Source organism: Macaca nemestrina, chromosome 5, assembly GCF_043159975.1.
Source record: "Macaca nemestrina isolate mMacNem1 chromosome 5, mMacNem.hap1, whole genome shotgun sequence".
NCBI lineage: Eukaryota > Metazoa > Chordata > Mammalia > Primates > Cercopithecidae > Macaca > Macaca nemestrina.
Window position 1 is genome coordinate 171056806 of NC_092129.1, and position 24639 is coordinate 171081444.

The 24639-nt window shown below is 40.9% G+C and overlaps 1 protein-coding gene across 23 annotated transcripts in view; it reads right to left on the reverse strand.

Moving 5' to 3' along the window:
• LOC105482440 (phosphatase and actin regulator 1) overlaps positions 1-24639 on the reverse strand; it is a 578235-nt gene that overhangs the window by 214626 nt on the left and 338970 nt on the right. For all 23 annotated transcript variants that reach the window (XM_024792994.2, XM_011742549.3, XM_011742548.3 and 20 more), the window contains one exon: positions 18623-18787. In XM_024792994.2, coding sequence (XP_024648762.1) covers positions 18623-18787 — 165 coding nt within the window. The remainder of the gene's footprint in view (positions 1-18622; positions 18788-24639) is intronic.

The window sequence follows — 24639 nt, forward strand, 5'->3', positions numbered from 1 at the left end:
TACTTCTATCAAGTGACGTTTCAGCCATTCACTAGAAAAACAAAGATCATCCTTGTTGTAACAATAGACTTTCTAGTGAATCTTTTCAGTTGTCCATGGATGAAATAGAGTTTTGTGCTACAACAGATAAATTGCATAACCTTTTTTTCATATAAACATTATTATAAAATGATGCTGCTGAATTACAGTTCGTAGTTGCTTCATATAATCTTCATAGAAACATCTGGAAATATAATTAACATGATGCTCAAACTACAGCATTAAACAACCCCGTTGTGTATGCTGGGAAGCATTTAGTAGCCCTTTCTAACCACAACAACATGCAGTGGTAGCAGGCAGCTCCTACATGTTAACAGAGCTTTTCATGTCCCTCAGGACGCCGGAGAAGGTAAACCCCATCAATATGGAACAAAACCACCATTTAGAGGACCTAAAAATGCTGCTACGCCATAGAAGAGATTTTTTATTTTAGAAACTCCCATTTGGTTAATTTGAGGACCAAAATAGACTGAACATTACAATAGTCTTCTACAGCCAAATTACATCTGCATCTGAGCATCATTAGCACTCTGACTTCTACTCCACACAGACCTCTCCCAGCTTTGTGCTAATTTGATTCGACAGGAAAAGTCCTCAGAGGCATTTGAGGTTATCACCCCATCCTCCTAACTCAGGTCAGAATACCATGCAATGTGGGTTCTTGGTATACAACTTTCTTTCTTTCTTTTTTTTTTTTTTTTTTGAAATGGAGTCTCACTCTGTCGCCCAAGCTGGAGTGCAGTAGCGTCTTTTTTTTTTTTTTTTTTTTTTTTGAAATGGAGTCTTACTCTGTCGCCCAAGCTGGAGTGCAGTAGCATCGTGATCTCAGCTCACTGCAACCTCCACCTCCCAGGTTCAAGCAATTCTCTTGCCTCAGCCTCCCATGTAGCTGGGATTACAGGTGCACACTGCCACGCCTGGCTAATTTCTTGCATTTTTAGTAGAGACAGGGTTTTACCATATGGGTCAGGCTGGTCTCGAACTCCTGATCTCAGGTGATCTGCCTGCCTTGGCCTCCCAAAGTGCGGGGATTACAGGCACGAGCCACTGCGCCCGGCATAACTTTTTCATTCATGTGATGTCATTAATATTCTACACGTTTTATATTCACAAATTGCCCCCACTCAGCTCTCCTTCAGGGTAACAAAAAGAAGAAAGACCTTTAAACCTGACCTTCCAGAACTATTTGATTCAGTCTTTTTTTTTTTTTTTTAATTATTAAGGTTACTTTATATTTGTTTTAGTCAAACAAGTTCCAAATCCTCATTAATTCATTGCCTAATGTTATTTCTCTATCTCCTTCAACTTAAGGAAACCACCACTAACAAAACCAACCAAGCAACAAAAACCTTGTTTTAGTTTTGCTTTGTTTTTTTTTAAGCAGGCAAGTTCATACACATCATGTAGGTATCTTTCTCTGCCTTGGGAATCCAGAATTAGTCACCCAAATCGCCAAGTCCTATTTCCAATAGTTTCTGTTTTCTCAATGAGATTAGATTTCTGAATTCCAGTATGTTTAAAACTTACCTACCCAGATATGCATACATCTTAACCTTTTCACTCTGTATGTTTTCAAGTCATGGTTAACTGTGATATTTCCAAGTAAAGCCCAGAAGACTTTGGGGTGAGACACCCTTGCAATTCTAATCCTCTGGGGCTATATCATTAACCAGTCCTGTGACCCTGGGCAAGTTACTGGCCCCTCCTAAGCCTCATTACCCTCACCTATCAAACAGGTATTAGGAATAACTAAGTAACCGCCTCAGAGGACTGCTGGGACGCTGAGAGCCAGACTGCAGCTAGTTCACACTTGTCAGGTGGGCACTCAAGCACTAGCTATTACCATTGTTACTAGTAGCGCTAATGTATATTAATAACATAATTATTAAGTTTTTAGTGAATAAAAGTCAAAGGGAAAAGGTAAAAGAATTCTGGGGAAACCCACAGGACCCCAATGAATATCTAGATTAAAGTGAAGAAATGAAAGGGCACATCTGTAATTCGACTAGATAGGGAAATGAAACTGAGGCTTAATTCAGAAGTGTCCTCAAAGGCAATGATAATCATTTCATAGAGTCAGGGTGCTATCGGAGGGGAAGCCTGCTAGGGTGAAAATGAGGCATTTGGTGTACACATACGTATTTGAGGTTCTGCAGAGGGCTGGTCTCGGGCAGAAGCTGGACCTGCCAACAGAGATCTGAGTCCAATGCGGCCATGTAGTTGGAAACCAGCACTGTAGCCTTAGACTACAGGCTAAGTTCAAATTTCAGCTTGGTCATTTCTAACTGGCAATTATCTAGTTTCCCTAAGCTTCAGTTTTCTCACTTGTCAAATGAAGTTAATAAAACTATATAGGCCCGTTGCAAGATTCAAGTCCATAAGGCACGGAAAGGGTCACGTGTATTTCATATTATTAATACATAGTAATAGGAGCAGAGTACAACAGAAGATTGCTCCTGCTCCAGTCAATCGATATGACATTGTTGAAGCACATTCTCCCTGGGAAGAAGGAAACCAAAAGAACTTAGGAGACATCTAAGCTTTAGGTGGAATAAATGAGTGTTCCAAGAAGAAAAGGAGAGGGAAAGAATGGAAAGAAAACTAGAGCAGAGGAAGAGGAATAAAGAAAGAACAACGTGTTGAACATGAAGAGAAGTACTCAAGGAGAGTCAGGCATGACTCCCAGGTTGGTCCAAGGAGAGGCAGTGGTAAGACATGCGTGTCATGCATGTCTAGGGGCCTGGAAGTGGGGCAGAGGCACTAGACCTAGTGGCATGGGAGCTGATGACAGGAGCCATCAGAACTTTGGAGAGAAAAAGAAGGTGTTAAAGGAATAGAGAATAAATTATTAGTGAAAGAAACTGCACTGGGACAGAATTTCCAGACAAGACATTCAGCAGAAGAGGTACAAGAGAGGTGGCAGAAACAGTGTGAGGACTGGGAACAAAGAGATTCAATTCTGTACAGAAGCAAAGATACTCAACTCCATTAATTAATTTAACTGAGATGGTAGACAGTGGAGGGCCATCTTAATGTTCTGCTGTGTCTGGGATCCAGTGATGCCTTCTGTTTTCTTTTGAAAGTTAACTGGCACTTCTTTTCTCTTTGTAAAACAGCACTGGCCTCAGGGCCTGCACTTCTGTCTCTGTGGTTTTGTATAGGGTGACCATATTCTCCCTGCTTTCCTTAGCATAGGCCTCATTCAGATTATTGTTCAGCCTAAGGAGTTATAGCACCCCATTTCACTCTCGGAAATGCCCAGGTTTGGAATGTAAAGTACAAGGTCGCTCCACTTAAATACCTTCTGTTTTCGAGCCTTCTGACTTGCCACCAATTTCTCCGTTTTGAAAGGATACAGTGTTCACCTTCCCTCCCAAGAATATCTCTTCCTCTATTGTGCATATTTCTGCCCGTGACATAGCAAAGGAGAAACAGGATAAGGCACTTCCTCAGTGGCCATTGTGTTTGTTCACTTAATTGTAAATTCACAGAGAAAAGGAAATACTTTAGTGAAGAAACTTGCTTGTACCCAGGAAAATAAGGAACAAAACTCCAGCTTTGTGGAATTGTACAATGTGTCTAAAGGCAGGCTCCTAAACTCAGCACTGAAGTGAACACTGCCTAGATCTAAGAGAAGCTTATCAGAATCATGAAGTTATCCATACACCATCCACAGACTGAAAATAGGAAATAAACCTTTCCTTACTCTACGATGTCTGTTGTGTTTTTCAAATGCATGTATAGAAGAAAAAATAATGGTAGATAAAACTTACGTGCAAGGTACTATTCTAAGAGATTTCCATCAATTAACTTCTTTTTGAATCCTTAAAACAAATTTATAGGATGCCAGTTTTTGTTGTTGTTGTTTGTTTGTTTGTTTTTGAGGCAGAGTCTCACTCTGTCACCCAGGCTGGAGTGCAGTGGTGCCATCTTGGCTCACTGCAACCTCCATCCCCCAGGTTTAAGCAATTCTCATGCTTCAGCCTCCAGAGTAGGTGGGGCTATAGGCACACGCCACTATGCTCAGCTAATTTTTGTAGTTTTAGTAGAGGTGGGGTTTCACCGTGTTGGCCAGGCTGGTCTCAAATTCCAGACCTCAGGAGATCCACCTGCCTTGGCCTCCGAAAGGTGCTGGGGCATCGTGCCTGGCCTAAGGTGCCAGTTTTATCCCTATGTTAAAGTTGAAGGAACTAAGGCAGAGAGAATACAAAAAACTTGGCCAAGGTAACTCAGCAGTCAGGCTCCAGAATTTGACCCCTAACCACTAGTCTATATCACCTCTCCCATAAAACTCCTTATCTTAGAAGTAGCCACACATACATCATACAATAAAAAGTTTGTATCTTTTTATAGAAATATTTCTGTGCCTAGCCCCAAATCTAGCAACCACTGAGGCCTCTGTAATTACTGTCTGATTACCTAATCTATGCATATTTTGTTCCTATATATCATACAGCAGAAAGAGATAGTTATATTGAAAACATAAATGGAATGATTTTGAATGTTTGTTTCATGCCAGTATCAATTTACTCTTTCTTAGCCATTCAACAAATAGAGTGCATCCTCCAAGTACATGGCATTGAACTAGATGCTGTGGGGTTCATACAAAGATGAGTATGCTACACCTTGACTTTCCCCTTTAAAGGTTTTCAATAAAGACTCGTATCATGGCTTCCAGTGTCAGTTTTTTGATTTTCTCTTCTTTCACATTTCTTTATAGACATATGTTTAAAAAGGAAAGTATCTTGTAATATCATTGTTATGTGCAGAAGAATTACGTTTTAAAACATCTGAATTATTGATTTCCACCCTCATGGATCTGAAATGCGATACAGTTGAGAAGACTATGGGCTAAGTTCAAATTCTAGCTCTGTTATTTCTAACTGGCAATTATTTAATCTCCCTAAGCTTCAGTTTCCTCGTCTGTCAAGTGAAGTTAATAATACTATATAGGTCTGGTACAAGATTCAAGTCCATAAGTCATGGAAAAGGTCAAGTATACTTCGTATTACATAGTAACATGAGCAGAGCACAACGGAAGATTGCTCCTGCTGTTGTCATCAATATAACATTGTTGAAGCACATCCTACCTGGGAAGAAGGAAACAAGGAGCAGCTGTTGTCTTGCCACACCTTGAACAATGGTAGTAGCTGGCTTCCAAAGACGGGCCCCACTGAACCTTGTTCTGGCATCCGCACCCTTGTTTAGTCCACTCAACAACGAATCTGGGCTGGCCCCATGACTTGCTTTAACCATTAGAATAATGTGACTATAATACTAAGCCAATGTTGTACCTAAGCCTTTAAAAGGCATGGAAGCATCTTATTTTGTGCTTTTAGGGGCCCTCAACTCCCTGCTGGAGAGACCATAGGAAGAAACCACATGGAAAAGCCCTGAGACTACATAAACAGGGAAAGCGGCCCAGCTTTCCTCGCACCTTAGTGAGCCTCCAGATAACTCCAATGCAATCTACCTGAAAATGCATGAGAGACCCCAAGAGAGACCAGCAGAAGAACAATCTCACTGAGCCCAGTCAATCCCCAAGCCATAAGCGATAATACAGAGGTTGCTGTTTTCAAGCCATTATGTTTTAGGGGGTTTTGTAACACAGCAATAGATAACCCAAATTGTCCAAATTGGACAATAATTCTGTGCAAACAACCTGAGCTTTTAACACACGCTGTCATTTAGCCTAACCTGTGCACGACTATGAAAAACTGAAAAACAATCATGAATGATGACAAATTCTTTAAAGATTGGGACCTTCCATCGTATGCATCCATAAGTACCCTAAGTATCCTACCTCCTCTCCTCTTTCAGATCTTAGTAAACAGAGAAACTTAAAAATATATTAATATCTGGCTGGCTTATTGACTTTCAGTTCAATATGTACTTATCTGGTACCTATTCTGTACCAGGTGCTCCACTCAACACTAGAAGACAAAAGGATATCAGCAGAGTCAATGCGATTAAGGATTTCATAGCCTGGACTTACAAGCAGAAAGTGCTGGATAAAGTTCGCTTTGAGAAGAAATAATTACATCTTTTACAATCCACCCCTAGAAGGTAACGGATTGCCATAGTCTTTTAGTCTGTACCTGTTAGAGATTTTTTTAAAAACATAAAACAGGACCATTAAGTCTACTTTGCTTTCTAACCACTAGATGTTCCCTTTCTGAGTCATGATGAATATGCAGCTAAGAATATTCCTTGCTTATCTATGCTGGATTTTTTTTTTTTTTTTTTTAAGAAGAAATGAAATGCTCCCTCCAATGAAATTCTCCAATCACTCACCCAAAGGGAATATGTGATCTGGCCAGATGCTGAAGGCTATTCAACTTGGTTTGATAGTTTCTTATTAAAATCAGATGCTAACTAGTGCTGATTATTTGCATGTTTGTTTTTCCTAGTCACGAGAATTGTCATTGCTGAAAAATGTGTGCAAATATATTTATTTGGCTTAACAGTCACTTTGCTGATGTTTCAATTTCCCTGGGAATGCCACAGCCATGTTAAGGCAAATTTTGCAGCTTGACACAATCTAACCAATCTTAAAATCTCCCTCAAGCTCATATCCTCTTTTGATGTTTACTATCTAACCAATCTTAAAAAACATCTCCCTCAAGCTCACATCCTCTTTTGATGTTTACTATATATTTCTCATTTCCCCTCTGAACCCAACATCTTAAAAGAAGATGACTACTTCCTCTCCTCTCAATTACTCCTCAACCATATGCTATCTAAATCCCAGCCACGTGGCTTCCCTAAAGTCATAATCCCAAAGGACAGCAATGATGAGCTGTCTATGCCCACCAGACACGTCTCAGTCCTTACCATCTTGTCAAGATCTGCCAGAGTAGACTCTTCTTTCTGAAGCCCTCTCCTCCTCTGGTTCACCGAGACCACCAGTCCCTCCTAGTTTTCCTCCAAACTCTAGTGGGCCATCTGCCTTCTCTGATAAATTCATCTTTTTCCCTCACAAATCTGCTCCTCTTCAGTGTCCCTGACTTAGTCAATGGTACAATGTGGAGGGAAAGTTAAATATTAAACTCGAACTCAATTGTACATGGACACAAACAATGGTCACCAAGTCCTGGAACAGGTGAGTTAAGGCGTTCATCCAGCGCTGTTTTGGAGAAATCTCTATTTCAATCTATTCCTATACATTAGTTATTGAAAAACAACAGACAACGGCGAAAATCAAGTTGACTTTTGCGTTCCTTGAGCCCAGTCGCGAAGGGCCTTCTTGACTGGGCTTCATGCCAAACAACTCGTTACAAAAAGACCTAGGGTCCCAGATCGCGCTGAAGCTTCATGAGACCTCTCCTCATCTGTGCACGCACGAGTGGCTGACTCTGGAGCCCAGGCTGTTCCTTCCCGGTCTGGTGGTGAATCCTCCATAGTCTGGCGAGTGTGTATATATACATACATATATATATATATATATGTATATTCCCTTCTCCCCTTCCTGTTGCAATTTATTATATTCATTTGCATATTATACAATTTGCTTATTATAGCTGCATTGCCATTTATGTGGGATAAAGCTTGTTTACCCTTAAAGGTATCGTGGGTGTGTCTTTTCTTCTCCCCTCGCGCAACTCCCGCACAGAACATACCTCCATCCATTTAATTGCTCAGTGAGAAACGAAAGAGTGGTTTTTTTTGTTCTTCTCCCCACTTCCACATCCAATCTGTAATCAAGTCTTGCTCATTCTGTCTCCTAAATATCTCTTGGATCTGTTCACAGTCTTCAGTTCCTAATGTCACTATTTTAGTCTAGGCTATCTCCCTCTCTCCCCAACATTATAATCAACCACCTGCTAACCAGTTTCCTTGTTATCAGAATCAATAAGGACGCAATATTCCATTTGATGTGACAGGAATGAGGTATCATCTTAATTCTATCACAAGTAAATTTTCTCTCATTACCAACACAACATCAACATTTATAGAAGTTGTTATGTTATAAACTTGTAAACACCACTTGGTGCCACGCCAAGCTTTTCCCATAATATAGAGAATAATTGTTCTAAAATGCAAGTCCTCTCATAATTTCCTATTGCATTAGGATAACACCCAGACTCCTTAACATACCTCATAAGACCCTTTACGAGCAGATTCTTGTCCATCTCTTCAGCCTCATCTCTCACTACTCTCTGTCCTTCCCCCAACAATCCTTTTCAAGTCATAATTTATTTTATTTTTTTGAGACAGGGTCTTGCTCCATTGCCCAGGCTGAAGTGTGGTAGTGCAAACATGACTCACTGCAGCCTTGATCTCCTGGACTGATGTGATCCTCCCACCTTAGCCTCTCCAGTAGCTGGGACTTCAGGCATACGCCATCACACTCAGCTAATTTTTATTTTTTCATTTCATTTCATTTCATTTCATTTCATTTCATTTCATTTCATTTCATTTCGTTTCATTTTGCAGTGATGATGGGGTCTTGCTGTGTTGTCAAGGCTAGTCTCAAACTCGTGGGCTCAAGTAATTCTCCCGCTTTGGCCTCCCAAAGTGCTGGGATTACAGGCATGAGTCAAGGTGCCCGGCCATAATTTCTTTTTAAGCTGTAGACTGTTAACGTCTCCTCTCTTCCCTGGTTCTCCTACATTCCGTTCTGCCTACCAGGAGAGATTTCTTCACATGCATTGCTAACCCCTTGGTGAAATATCCCTTTGTCTAGCAAACCTTTCCCGGTAACTTGCCACTCAATTGGGTATGTCTCCTTCAAGCTCTCAAAGCCCCTGTACATCTCTTATCACTTCACTTCTACTTTATTGTAATTGCTGGCTTTATTATCTGTTTTCCCTTTAAGACCATAACCTTTGGGAGGTAGGGGCCATGTCCGTCCTCACTGTTGCAATGGTATGGATTTCGTATGAACAATGGCAGCATCTGGCACATAAATAAATTCAATACAGTAAGCTAGTATCGTGTATGAACTTCCTATAGTTTACAGAAGTCCAACAGCCTAGGCTCTGAACAAGTAGACTATGTTATTCTGTTAGACTGAGAAACAGGAACACCAAGGGAGCACTTAAGTTAGAGTGCAAGGCCTGTAATCCTTCATCTTTCAAGCACATCAGAACCTATTCATAATCATTCATTTTTTTCAACCTATCAATTTTGTCTCTTTGCTTTAAGCTTCCAGCTCAAGAGTTATGCCAGTGACGGGGCATGGAGTCTTCATGGTGGACGTAGCTAGTCTTTTGCTGGATAAGAGGCCATGTTTCCCTTTACTAACAATGATCTTCCATCCCACACTACAAAGATGTCAAGGCAAGACATGATGTAACTATGGGTTTATTTTTCTACTCCAAGAATTGCAGATGTACTCTGTCAATGAGATGGAATGCTAGGGTTTCCTGACAGAAGAATGAGAAATCTGGGGTTAGCATGGAGGGCAACCATCCTGGACACGAGGAACAGACTCTTCCAGAACAGCCCAGAAGCCTATCACCATCAGGTCCAAAGGCAGAATCCAATGTAGACTGCCTTGGCTATCCAAGAATTTTTATTTAAAGAAGAATAATCCTAGATATGTGGGCTTCCATGGAAGTGATTCCTGGGACATAGTGGTTGTTAAAGTCATAAGCAACTCTGGGTGAACTGATGGAAGAAATAAGGGAAGCAGAGTCTAGCCCTGTGGGAAAGGGGAAGCTAGGAAACTAGGCGAAGTGTTTGGCTAACAGGCCAGGGTTAAGGGCTGGTTCTTGTTTGATTGGGGGATTTCAGGATAAACAGAACCTACGGCAAAATGACAATTAGGCAGAGGGGGCTTAGGGAGAGGGCTGGAGCTCTATGCTCACCTGAGTGCCTAAAGACTTTCCTGTGCATACATACTGTTACATCAGTCTTGTGTTGCAAATAAAATACTGGGCAAAAGCAAGGAGACTGTTTCTGGACACTGTCGTGAGTATCAGGAAAGTTTCCAACATATTTCCGGCCCAGCCCTTCATTATTGCCATCATTTAGGTGAGGCTGACACAAGCAGACTAAGGCTACGTTTCACAGGTTCCCAATTGCATGGAAGATGAACAAGCAATCAATTATTTGTATCTGAAGCTGCTGCCTAATTATCGTACTACTTTACCTATATCAGGTGGCTATGCTAACAGCTGGAGTGAAACATTCAAAAGCAAATTATGGTTTTGATTTTCTATGAATCAATTGAACTGCAGTACTTTATTGCTTAAAAATATGATGGACCAAAACATCTTAATTTGGAAAAAGAAAAACAGAAAATTTTTCCAAGAAAATATCAATTCAAAATTAGTTGAATGCAAAAACCAAAGAGGAAATTTCCTTTTTTTCCTCGATTGAAAATGGCAAATTAAGTCAGCACAAAACTCAGCAAATAAGATATATAGTTGTTAGTCTACTAGTAAGTAGGATCATTTACCATGTTTTCAATAAGGCAATTTCCAGTTTCCTAACTTTTTCCTCTACCTCAACTGTCCACTCCCATGGTCTGAGTTTTTATCTTGTCTCTATAACTGTACCACCTTAAAAACCACTAATTCAAGAATGCAGCTGTTTACCTATCAGCTCGTGATCTGTATTGCTTCTGCAATTGTCCCCACTGACCAATTTAAACTTCTTTGACCTCTTCGGAAATTAATATTTATTGATTTTTTCTAATTCCTCTGAACTCCCCTGGACCTTTCCTGTGCTATCTAAAATTCAGTACTGCAGTGGGTCCCCTGCCAAACTGTGTCCCCCAAAAGATACATCCAAGTCCCAACCCTTGGTGCCCATGAATGTGATCTTATTTGGAAATAAGGTCTTTGCAGATATAACAAATTCAAGGATATCTGAATGAGAATATCCTGGATATACAGGTGGTCCCTAAATCCAATTTCTGGTATCCTTATAAGAGAAAAGGAGAAAGAGAGAGACTTGAGACACAGAGAGATGCCATGTGAAGGTGGTGGCAGAGATTCAAATTATGCAGCTGCCAGCTAAGGAACACCAAGGATTACCAGTGGCCACTGGCAGGGAGGAGAGAGGCATGAACAGATTCTCCCTTAGAGTTTCCAGAATGAACCCACCCTGCCAACACTTTGACTTTAGATTTCTGGAACTGCAGGAGAAGCTCTGTTGTTTTAAGCCACCAAGTTTATAGTAATTTGTTATAGCAGCTTAGGAAACTAACTCAATCTCCCTTGCCCTCCTTTTCTTTCTACTTATCTGGCAAAGCTCCAGTTCTGGATGGACCCAACTATTAGCTGTACCAGGACAGCCAAAAGCCAGTGAAAAAAAGTCATCAGTATCATGCAGTCATAATCATCAATCTGGAATGGACTTCACCCTGTACGTTCTTCTCCTCCTCTCCCTGTTAGGAGATAACCTCGCTTATTACCTAGACAAACTCAGTCACCACTGGATGAGCTCACCAAATGTATCATTCTATCTACTGCTGCAGCTTCCCTCTGATTGCAGTGGAGTTCATTCTTTTTCTGATACCGGCCCTTCTTTCTGTGTCTTGTAACCCATCTACTCCTCACTTCTCAGCACCCTTACCCTATCTCTTCTGTCTGATATATTCTAACTCCTTCTACTGCCTCTTTCACATTTGCTTTTCCTCTTGATTTCTCTTGCATGATGACAAACAATGGTGACAAATCAGAAGGCACACATACAACCCCCTACAGACACAAATAGATTTCCTCCATCATCCATCTTGTCCTATTTCTTACCCACTTAACTGCTGAACTTCTCAAAAATTTAATCCCATTTTCACCCAGTTCCCACTAACTTCTCACTCTACACTAATCTGACATCTGCCCCAAACAATCCACCCAGGCAGCACTTGCTAAGTCACCAATAATCTCTAGTTGAGTGGAACCACTAGTGTCAATGGACATTTTTCTGTACTTCTTCCACTTGACTTCATCGTTTTAAACACAGTTAACTGTAGCCTCCTGGATGCCTTCTGTTCTTGGTGTCCACCTCATCTTAGGCTTATGGTTTTCCTCCTACCTCTCTGGCCACTGCCTCTCTATCTCCTTTACAGGCTCCTCCTCCTCTATCTAGTCTTAGGGACAATAATCTTCCCTTGTCTATAAGACTGTCCTTGGCCCTCTTTTCTTTCCATTCTGTTCTTGTTTCCTAGCCAATCTTATATGTAATCATCACTCTAATTATTATACATATGCAAATGACCTGAAATTTACATAACCGGCCCAGACCTCTCTTTTGCATTCCATATATTCAACTGCCAACTCTGGATATCACAAAGTTGACTCAAGCACATACCTACACATCTAAAATTGGAATCATACCCCCAAACCTGTCACTCTTCTAAAGTACTCATCTCACGTAAAGTCACCACCATAAACCAACATTAGGGTGTCAAACTTTACACTTTAAAACAATTTTTTTATTTTTAAAATTGTCAACTTTATTGAGGTATAATTGTATACAAACTGCATGTTTACATATACAAGTAGATGAGTTTGGACGTATGCATCCAACCAAGATATCACCACAATCAAGGTAATAAACACATCCATCACCTTCAAAAGTTTCCTTGTGTCCCTCTGTGGGCTTTTTGCGTGTGTATGTGTGTGTGTGTGTGTGGTAAGAACATTTAACATAAAATCTACCACCTTAAATTTTTAAGTGCATAATACTGGATTGTTAATTAGAGACACCGTATTATACAGTAGACCTCTAGAACTAATTCATCTTGCATAACTGAGCTTTTATGGCCACTGAGAAACAACTCCCCACTTCCCTGTCCCCTGGCAACCACCCTTCTACTTGACTCTTTCAGATACCTCATGGAAGTGGGCTCATGCCACATTTGTCTATCTGTACCCAGTATATTTCACTTGGCCTGGTACCCTCCAGGTTTACCCATTTTGTCACAAATGGTAGGATTTCCTTCTCTTTTAAGACTAAATAATATTGCCCCCAAATGTCAAAATGGAACATTCCTTTCCAAAGGTGACACTGCTTCTATCTCTCCTTTCCATGTTTGCCCCATTACTAAGTCTTTTGTTCCTTATAAAATCTCTCAAATCCATCCCTTTCTACTACCACACATTAGTTCAGGCTACTATCATCTGCAAAATGCCTCGCACTGGTTGTCTGCAGCCACTCACACGCCTGAATCTGCTCTAAACAAGGCAGAATCAGTGGGGAGCTGGTGTTTGGTTACCTCTCCAGCCTCAGCCCGCACCACACTCAGCTCTCCATTCTCTAGCCACTGGTCTTTCTCGCTCTCCTAGACTGCTCACCTCTCCTTCTTCTACTACAGGGCCTTTGCACAAGCTCTTTCTGCTGCTCATTTTCTACATTTCTATACTTTCCTCAGACTCTAGCCCAAACCTCTCTTCCTTAGGAAAGTTTCCCTGACCCCTCAAGACTAAGTGAAGTCCCCCCTCTCATTCTCCCAAGTACCTTTCCTTCATTGCCCTTATCACAGGTGTGACTTTACCTTTACTTTTGTAATTTCAACATTTGACCAGCTGTCTCTCCACTATATCGTGCATGCCAGGAGGTCACCGACTAGGTCTGGTTTAGCTCACAGCTATATACCCGGAGCCAGGTGACATTCCGGCATGTGGTAGACACTTAGTAAAAGTTTTTCATGTTTTTCTCTCCCCACCAAAACCCAAGACCCTAGGTGTGCAGAAAATCTTAGAAGCACAAAGGGAATTCTGACATATTGTAGATTTCCAGGGCCAACCCCTGCAGCTTATGATTTTCTGTCAAGAGGAAATAAAAGCATAACTCAGTGGTGTCTTCACAGTTTCTGCCTGCCAGTTCTACTTTTCTATAAATACAGTCCTCATTTTCAAGGATTTTGGATAAGATCGCTGCAGTTGACTATTTTGGGGAGGCACTGCCTGTTCTATTTCAGAGGGGATGTTATCATCTGTCTTCATTCCTGGGGCAGGTGTGGAGACGCATTGTGGACAACACTGCAGATTCACATAAGAAGGTGAATGTATCAGGCTCACAGGTTCACAAGCCCTGGGCAGGGCCTCAGAGGGCAGACTGAAAGGCATGTGGGGATCATCTCCCTGAAGACCCATTACTTTATGTTTCACCCATTCCTGTTTTCCTCCTGCCATCCTGTGATGCAGGACTGCTGCTGAGAGCTACTCCTTGTCTTAATAGTGCTTTCACCACCACCTGGAGCTCAGCCTCTGGGTCTTAACGCTCAGGACCTTTTAAGGATGGCAGCCTTCAGCTTAGAATAGGAAAGATGTAAGAGTAGCATTCGAAGTGGAGGTCTAAGTTCAAAACATTCATGTAAACGTTGATGTCAAAATTGAGGGAAACGTTGAAATCATAATTTTCCAATGTAGTTTTCTTATCGCTATACAAGAGCAAACAAGATTTCTGAGTGTCCCCTTGTATAAGGTACACTATTTACTATCAAATATTGCAATTTATTCCTTGTATAAAGGTATACCCAGAAATTTAATTACAAAGAGACACATAAGCCCCTGTAACAAGTTACAGTTAAACCACAGTATACCTAATCATGGCAAATTATAAATGTAACCCAGTCTGTAAACAATAACAAGCCAAGTAAACACTGTATTGATGCCTTTTTGTGTGTTCAAAGAAGGATATACTTTTAAATACAAATAAATAATACAATTATATGGACTTATCCTTTGTATTTAAAAAGGTGGATAATATTGTATATATGAAAGGATATGACATAGACTGAGTAAGATTTTCTCATTAACCAAAGTCTACTCAGGCTCCCCTGAACTCCTTTTTCCTTTTTTCTAAATTAATACACAATAGTTGTATATATTTTGGGGGTACATTTTGATATATATTTGTATATAAATACATACATTTTGTATATATTTAGGGGTGATATTTGGATGCATGTATACAATGTATAGTGATCAAATCAGGATAATTGGGAATATCCATCATCTCAAACAGTTATCTTTTCTTTGTTACAACATTCCAATTCTTCTCTTCCAGCTAGTTGAAATTTATAAAAAATTCTTAACTATAGTCTAATCTATTATACTTTATTCCTTCTAACTGTAGTTTTGTACTCATTAACCAACTTCTCTTCATTCTCCTTTCCCCCACCCTGAACTCTTTTTCACTGAGCCTGACTTTGGCCTTCCATGTTATTCTTTCTATTGTCCAATTTCAGCAAGGATCCTGGTAAGTCAGTTTAACCAGAATCTCCCCATCTTCAATATCAGATCATTCTCATTATTTAATCATCAGGTTCCTCAGTCCTCACCATCTCCCAGGTGATAGCTGATCACCCTGGCCTGTCTTCAGCAAGAATCCTGTTACATTGGCTTAGCCAGAATCCCCCTTACTCTTGATGTTTCCTTTTAGTAATTTTCCACCCAGGGACCCTCACTCTGCTCCTTGGTTGTAAATTCCCACTTGCCCATGCTGTATCAGAGTTGAGTCCTGACCATTTCTCCCACTGCAAGACCTGATTGCAGTGGTCCCTATACTTCTCTCAGTGGTCTTGAATAAAGACTGCCTTATCTTCAACAAGCATCAATGAATAACTTTTCCTTTAACAACACATACATACAAGACAAAGATATGTATACCAGCTAAAATTGGCTAACCAACGAACATTCCCTCAATCAACCAATTCTCATGTATATTTATTTAGATATGACTCTTATACACACATGGAAAAGTTTGCTTTTTGTATGTGTGAGATAGTGTCTCCGCTGGTCACCCAAGCTAGAGTATAGCGGCACGAGCACAGCTCACTGCAGCCTTGAACTCCTGGGTTCAAGCAATCCTCTCACCTCAGCCTCCTGAGTACCTGGGACTACAGACATGTGTCCCCATGCTAATTTTATGTTTTGTAGAGATGAGGTCTCACTATGTCGCCCAAGCTGATCTTTAACTTCTGGGCTCAAGGGATCCTCTTACCTGGGCTGCCCAAAATGTTGAGATTGCAAGAGAGAGCTACTGTGTCTGGCCAACTTTTTTAAAACTAGCATATCTTTAGTTACGTCATGTGCTCATCCATCTATCATGATATAAAGGTATTCTCCAGTGTATTCTCTACTTTCTCTAATTCAGGAGCAGAATGTCTCTAAGAAAACAAAACAAAACTGCATACAAATATCGCATTCACCTGCCACGTTCATCAGTCTGGCCATAGAGATCACAAGAACTTGATATGATCGTTAATGATAAGAATGATTTAAGGTTAGCAACTCTGTTTGTCGCATGTTTTTATTCTTTCTCCCAAATGAGCTTAAAACAAAATTTTTGAAGATGTTTAATAATTCCTGAGTAATCTGATGCCATTGTATTTGCACCTATCAGGTGATAAGTTTTCCAATGTCTTGAAGAAGTTGGCATAACTGGTCATGTGAGAAGCCTCAGGGCTTTGCCTTGTGGCCTTGTCAAATGTACTAAACAAAGCCCTTGACTTGCCAGGAGGAAATGCATCCACCACTCCATCATTCAGGGATTCATGCTGACAAATGACAATTACCGAAATGTATATACAAACCATTTCGCTTAGCAAAGTCAGGAAGAGACCTTATGGCATCTTTGTTTTATATATATATATATATATTTCAATGCTTATAAAACACTCCCATTTTCTTTCTTGTTTCAGTGTCTTACATCTTACTTTGCCTAAAGAATGTATTTCATTTAGAGTTCTTCTCTCTGAGACAATGACCTAAGTGCCCTTTCCTGTCTCACTCAGCAGAGGATACGCATTTGGAGTTTTGTTCACTTGTAAATCACTCAGTTGTTTTTAGGGATGCACAAATGACCTACAGGTTTTGCGACACCTTAAGGAACCAGTACAACGACTGAGAGAGTAGAGAATGCAGAGCCAGAGTGGTGGGACTTATATGAGAAATGATTTAGAAATTTATGAAATTCAGAGATTCATTCTTATCTCAAGAATTAACAAATATAACATCAGCATGGTGGGGCTTCCATCTAAGAAACAGAGTCAGAAAACATGAGCTAGTCAGAAAACATGGCTACCATGAGAATTAAGATTTCAAGACTCTGCCGCTTTTCTATGTTATTCTCTTTATTTTCCAAAAGTGATTAGCATTAAAATTCTCAGATCTGTAGACTGATATTCAGGTACAAGAAGCACATCTCCTATTTCAAGGTTAGTTTGGGGGTGAGGCAAAGCAGGAGGAAACCCAAGAAATGGAAGAGGTGATGATTCTGAGCAGGCGAGAAGGCAGGTTGAGTTTTTGAGGATGTAGAGGGAAGAAGGAAATGAAAGCCTTCAAGCCAGGGTAGCCTTGGCAATGACTGGGCACGTGATTAGAAAAATCAAAATGAAGTTCCATGGACTTAGTTGTGACCCTCCCACATTCATATGTTGAAACCCTCACTCCCCATGTGTTGGTATTTGGAGAAAGGGGACTTTGGGAGGTGATTAGGATTAGATGAGGTCATGTAGGTAGGGCACTCATGATGGATTTAGTGTCTTTATAAGGAGAGACTCTCGCCAGCCTGCTCACACTCACTTACGCACATGCTCTCTCTGTGCACACAAAAATGAAGAGGTGATGTGAGTGTACAGCAAGATGGCTGCCGCCCACAAGACAAGAGAAGAGGCCTCAGAAGGAAACCTATCTTGCAGCAACTTGATCTTGGTCTTCCAGCCTCCAGAACTGTGAGAAACACATTTCTGTTGTTTAAGCCACCCAGTCTATGGTGTTTTGTTATGGCAGCCCAAACCGACCAAAACCAAAGAGAATCTATATAGCTCTTCCACTATCTGACTGCAGACCCAATGGGGCGAAGTCAAAACTCTGTGTCTTTCCCTGTAGCACATTTCCCTCTGCACACCCTTACTTATTGAAAAAATATCCACCTAAGATGCCACACGAACTCTCCACAAACATTAACTCATGTAAGGTATTTTCCTTACTTCTATTTTTATAGATGAGGAAGCTAAAGTACAGCATTAATAAACTGAGCAAGATCATATAACCAGCAAGTATCAGATTTGGGATTCTACCCCAGGATGTCTGGCTCCAGGATCTGTGCTCTTAACCCCTCAGCTGTGCTGACTTTCCCCACATTTCTTTGGTGTTCATTGAGCCACAAACTGTACAGTTATCTTTGCCACTACAATGATTCATTTGTATTCTTTGTTTTCCTGCTATGCCCAAGAATCACTTATTCAAGATTTTTCCTCCATGAAATAACCTATTCTTATCTGCCAGTAACCATATAACTTGTTTTCTGCTATGTGTTCACTTTTACTGGAATAGTGAAAATAACATTGAATATAATAAATGGATCATCAATGCCAGAATAAAAGCATTCAATTATAGAAAAGGTGGAGTTCTAAATTCAGATTATTCATAGATCATATAAAAAGGGTGGTTCTTTAATTTAAAAACAAACAAAAAAACATGAGAAATGAGAAAACACATATAGGATATAAAAGTCATTCTTGGTCATATTGAAGAATTTTTAAAGACAAGGGCAAGTCCAAGGCTTGATATTTTTTTCCCTTTGGTTCAAAAAGTCTATTGCAATTAAATTCTATTAATTAAGATAATAGAGTTGAAGGCAACAAACACCCAATGAGAAATGAAAAAACAAATCATCCTACCTGCTGACGTGTGTTTGAACTTTTCGCTTTTCTTCTTCCTCCATTTCCAAGGCTTGAAAATCCTTCCCAGGTTGGCAAACTTACTTCTCCTGCGGATGGGTGGGGTGTGGGTGCCTGGGACGAGGGAGTCAGAACGCATCGCCGCCAGCCTCTCCACTTCCTCAGCTTGTTATTTCCAAGAAAGAGATGAAAATAAAGAGAGAAAAAGAGTGTTAAAATGAGAGCCTCACAGATGGCCAACATTTTCCATGGTTACAGATAACAGAAACCACGTGACCAGAGTTTCTTTTTGCCTTTTGGAATGGAAGTCATACCAGTGTGTTCTGAAGGCTGAGGACAGTTGGCCCAACCCTAGAGATTCAGAACACCCCAGCCAAATTTGCTCAACTACTACCTAGGCTGGAGGAGGAAGAGAAAGAGGAGGAGAGCTCTCTGGACAAGTCAAGGACTCCCGCCCAAAACAGGGAGAGGCCACCAGAAGATTCAAATGAGAGTCAGTGTAACTACTGGTCCAGCAATTTCTCAAATGAGACTTGGCAAATGCAATCACTACAGCACTGTCTGCTGAGAAAAAAGAAGACAGAAAACATTTATCAACTGTCTATTCCAAAGCCAATGTCTCCAACACCCACTGCTCTCTACTTCCTACTACCTGGCTTTACCTAGACCTTCAGCAGCACTGAAATCTGTTAAGCAAGTGACTGTACTTTAAGATTACTGATTTATTTTAGAATCACTCACACTTCCATTAGATTTTACAATTGTCTTAATTCCACTAGTTTTTCTTTCCCTAGAGTCTTGCTCAAAAAAAAATTCTTAGAAATTGAGAGCTGGGGGTATCTTTAGGGAAAATCTACGCTAATCCCAATAACGGAACACTTGAGCATATTCAGACTTTTAATCTCATAATGCCTAGTGGACCCTTCTTTAAAGGTCACAATCATCCCAACCTCTTTTTACCACATGAAATAAAACTAACTCTTTTCCATATTTACAGAGTCCAATACTCCAACTTGAATTTTTAAGAAAGGAATAATCGGAGAAAACAAGCTCTTTGGCAAAATTGAGGGCATGGATTCAACTTCCCAGAAAGCAAAACGGTATCTGAAGCCATGGCAAATTCCAAACCACTTTGTTTGGCCTTGACCATAGTCTCTCAAAAAAAAATCATCCAGACTTCTGCAACCTATGCATTCCTTGCAAGTTCAACCTGTCAATGACCACATAAAAATGATAGTCTGCTTGTTGTGGTCTGAACATAGTTTTAACTCAGGAGATCCATTCATTCAATACATATGGAATTTTGAGTGTGTGCTGTGGCAGTTTTATTGGTGACAGATGTGATAAGCTAGTAAGAGCTCCCCACAGCAGGACTGAAAGAAAGCAGATGGAATTGAGAGACACGTCGGAAGCAAAGTCAAAAGAACTTAGTGACTGATTGAGTGACCTGAAGGACTGGAGGCAGATCATTGGCAATTCCCAGATTCAGGTCAGCAGAGTAGTACCCTTCATTCATAGAGATAAGGGAGACAGGGGAGGGCACAGGTTTAGGGGTGAGGACAGCCATGATTTGGACATATTGCAATGAAGAAGGCACTTAAACCTTTTACTACCTGGTTCAATGCACTGGGAGGTCCTTTTTTCAATCATTTAATTAAGTGGCCACTTAAATCTCTGCCAGACACTATGACCATTTCTGGGGAAGACACATAGGAAAACCAGTCTTGAGCACAGAGTTCCAAGGAGGAGATAGAGGGATCAGTGTATAAGAACATACCACAACAGAGCTACGACGTAAAACTCAATGGAGGTGAAGAGGAGAGAGCAACTAATTCTGCTTCACAGCGTTGGAGAAGACCTTGAGGGAGGTCACTTTGGGCTTAAGTTTTGAAAGACGAGGGACTGTTCTCCCTGCAAAGGGAAGAGGGAGAAGTGGATCCCTGGGAGGAGAAACAGACCCAACAGGAACAGAGAGGGCTGAAAGTACAGAACGTCTGGGGACTTGAAGGAACTCAGACAACTGTGAGCCTCAGTGACGTTAGGTGAGATGAAGCACTAATGGAGAGAGAGTGGGGTTGGAGGGTCTGTAACCAGATCATGCAAGCTCTTGAAATGAATTGGCATTTGGGGTTCACCCTCTGAGCAGAGGGACAAGGAGAATTTGAAAATGGGAAACTGGTATTATTACATTCAACCAAAATGTATTGCATGCTCACTCTGTACCAGATGCTTAGGCTATGAGGTAAACAAAACAGATAAAAATACCAAATCATAGAGTTCACATGCGGAGGTAGGGTGAAGGGCAGACAGCAAACACTGAAACCAAATAAATTATAGAGTGTGCCAGAAGATACTTGCTTTGGGGAAAAAAATAATGAGTGGAAGCCGGTAAAGTAGATCAAGAGTACCTGGCATGGAATGGGGTGGTCAGCCTGATCGAGAAGGGCCAACCCCCACATTCCATGCCAGGTACTCGAGAATGGGGGAGTCGGCCTGATCAGGATGCAACTAGATTTGTTTCTTAGGAATATCATTGCAGCAGCAAAGGTAACCTGACTCGGAATATAGAGAAATCCTTGACAGCGAGAACCATCAGGAGGACACTGCAATCACAGTGACTAGGATTCAAGCAGGAGCCTGATAGAAGGATAGGAAGAAAAGATGAGATTCAGCCAGGTGGGAGAATCAGCAGATTTGGTAACTCTCTGGATAAACATGAGCAAGTGCCAGGAAGTGAGAATGGCTAACATTTTTAGTTTTCATGACTAGGTCAATGTGATGATTTTACATGTTTTAAAGAATTTGATGATAAAGGAAGAAGCAGAATAGGATGGCAGCTCAATGGGGACAAGAACTTTGCAGCCAGATAATTCAGTATTTTTGCAAAGGCTCTTTAGGGGTTAGAACTTTATTTCCTGAGGTAATGAAGAACTATTGAGAGGAAATTGGCCAAGGTAGGAAGGAGAGACTTGATTTGGGGGTCAGTAGGCTGAGCTGCCAGAGCCAGGGGAAAGTGAGAGACCGAAGATGTAGAATAAAGGCTGAGACATGTATGAAACATGGTTCTTAGGAAGGAGGAGAAGTGGGATCAAAAGTGCACAAAAGTATAAGTGATCAGAAGATTTTATGCTGAGTGATTGAAAGTCTGAACTGAAGTGTCTGATCACAAATGGCATAGATCAGATGTGGGCCTCAGGGAGAATAATCTAGCAGCAGTGGTAAAATAACGGATTATTGGAGGCTAAAGGAGGAAGATAAAAGATTCAGAAGGTTTTAAGTACAGCTGTGGAATGGCTGAGGAGAGTGGTAACAATATCAACAACACAGCTACGACAAGGAATAAAAAAGAAATCAAATCAGGCGAGTAAATGGCCTCAGAAGTAACACTGAATTTGAGCATCCTGCTTTTTAAATGGCATCAGCTGCTCGAGTTGGTGCTTCTTCAACAATGTCAGCAGAGCCACATAAGTAGTGATAATTGCGGGAAACCAAAGCAAAGAGGTATTGAGTCCAGGAGGGAAGCAAAGTCACCACAGTCCAGAGGTCTGATTCTCCCAAGGTCACCTCTTCCATACTCATCACTTTCCCCCGCATTTCTTACCTTGGTGAATAGTCTTTTTGTTGCTTTTGTCCAGATTTTACAAGTCTCCAAACCTACATTGCCAGACTTACTCTCCTGCCTTCAAACCTGTATTGGATACTTTCACTAGAAGTCTGTTCCTTGTAGGAACTACAAGTGGCTTCCCACAGCATACGGTAGGAAGTTCTAATGTCCTATATTAGCCTTCAGACAAGGCCAATAATCACTTATTCAAGCTTTTTTCCTCCATGAAATAACCTATTTTTTGTATTAAAACAGCCTGACTTATTACTCTCAACCTGAGTAAGCTGCTCAGAATGATCTTCTAGCACTTCTCTAAACACGGGTTGTAGTCAAAATGAAATGCTCCCTGTAGAAGCAGCTCATCCCGGGATCTCTGGATGCCAGCGGTCTTCAAGGGGATGGGTATCTGCATTTGGTTGGAAGATTTCCTATCATTCTTTGATTCTCAAGAGAGCCTAAGACACAAAAGGTGAAGTTGTAAAAATATTCAGTTTGAGAATTCTCTGAGTTCAGCCAACATAAAACATCTGCTAAAGGTTAAAGAGAGATTATACACAGAATCCTTTAAAAAAATCAAGAGAGGAATTATTCAGGGTTGATACTGAGTTTGCTTCTCATGGTTGGCACTCAATAATGACTTATTAAATAGATAACTGGATAACTGCATTTGATTCAATTCATTCCCTCACATCTTCAGAGGTATGAAAATAAGTATCGTTATTTGTCTTTAAAAAAAAGTGCCATGAGAACCAAAAGGCTGTTCCACAATCACATCTTTAAGAAATGGATACAAATTATTCTGAAATTGCCCCATTAAAATAATGATATGAAATTAGAAGTGTCTTTGAAAAACCACGAGTGGCAAGGAACAGAGGGTATTATAAAGGTATAATTATAACTCAGTAGTTAAATGAATCCTTAATAAGTATTATTATGAAATTCATGATGTTTAGCTCTTAAATTCAGTAGATTATTGAGCAGACTGGATCACATTAGGTTTAGTTGATTTATATTTTAATCACCCCATTACATTTTTCTTCAATTCATTTGATGATGGGGGCTAGCTTTGCCATCAGATAATGATATTGGAAGGCTTAAGTGTGAGGATGGCTCAAGAATGAGCCAATTTGTGAATACAGTTTGAAAAGGAAGGGAAGGCTTGGTGCAGTGGCTCACACCTATAATTACAGCACTTTGGGAGGTCGAGGCAGGTGGATCACCTGAGATCAGGAGTTCAAGACCAGCCTGGCCGACATGGTGAAACCCTGTCTCTACTAAAAATACAAAAAATAAGCTGGGTGTGGTGGCAGGTGCCTGTAATCCCAGCTACTTAGGCTAAGGCAGGAGAATCGCTTGAATCCAAGAGGTGGAGATTGCAGTGAGCGGAGATTGCACCATTGCACTCCAGCCTGGGTGACAAAAGTGAAACTCCATCACACACACACACACACAAATAAAAATAAAAAAATAAAAAAAGAGAAAGAGAGAGAAAAGAAAAGGAAGGGTTAAAAAAACAAAACAAACAAACAAAAAAAACAAGGGTTCAGAATAAAGTGTTCTCCCACTGCAGGAACCAGAGAAAGAAAGGGATGAAGGCAAGTGGGAGAGCAAGGTGCAGCCTGCCATGTTTTGGAATCACAAACAGCCTTCCTTGGAAATGGAGCATGTAAAGACAGCTTCACTTCGGCCTGCTCAAAGGTGGCTACCTTATGCTGTCTGGAGAAAATGCTGAGCCACACATGAATCAGCTTGAATGTCAACTGCCAGGACTGAGCATGTTGAATCAAAACGTTGGAAGCTGGGCAGCTGAGCTCCTTCAGAAGGGTGAAGTAAGGAGCGAGCCATGGGCAAGCAAACTCCTGGGGTCTTTCCTGCTCTACCACCCAAGAGAATGCTCTTTAAAGGACCACACAGTTTGGGCTCCCATTTATGACAAAACTGGATTTTGTTTTATCCATAGGGTGGAAATGATTAGGAGATTATTTTTCTTCCTCCTTAGAAAGGCTAGAAAGAAAATATTTGATGTGTGCATGATTTTAATGAACAAGAACCAAAGCACCTAGGCCTGATGGTGTTCTGAACCCCAGCCCTTGTGGCAGCTTGGGATGACTCTTGGTGGGCTCCTAGGGCCAAATAGTAAGTACTTTAGGCTTTATGGACCATATGGTCTCTGTTGAAGTGGGAGGAGCTGGGCCAGGGGCACTCCTCGTACACCATATTTCTCATGGTGGTTTGGCTTTCAAAAGGCATGTGCAAGGATGGCACCACCTTGGCTTCCTGCTGGCCTAGAAAGTGCTAGTCATACAGTGTCCCAGAGAGCAACCTGGAATGAAGGAAGCACGGTGTCTGTGCCATCTCATGTCTAGTCAGAGTCAGCACCAGAGGCAGGAGCGCAGCCCATTTGGGACCCCAG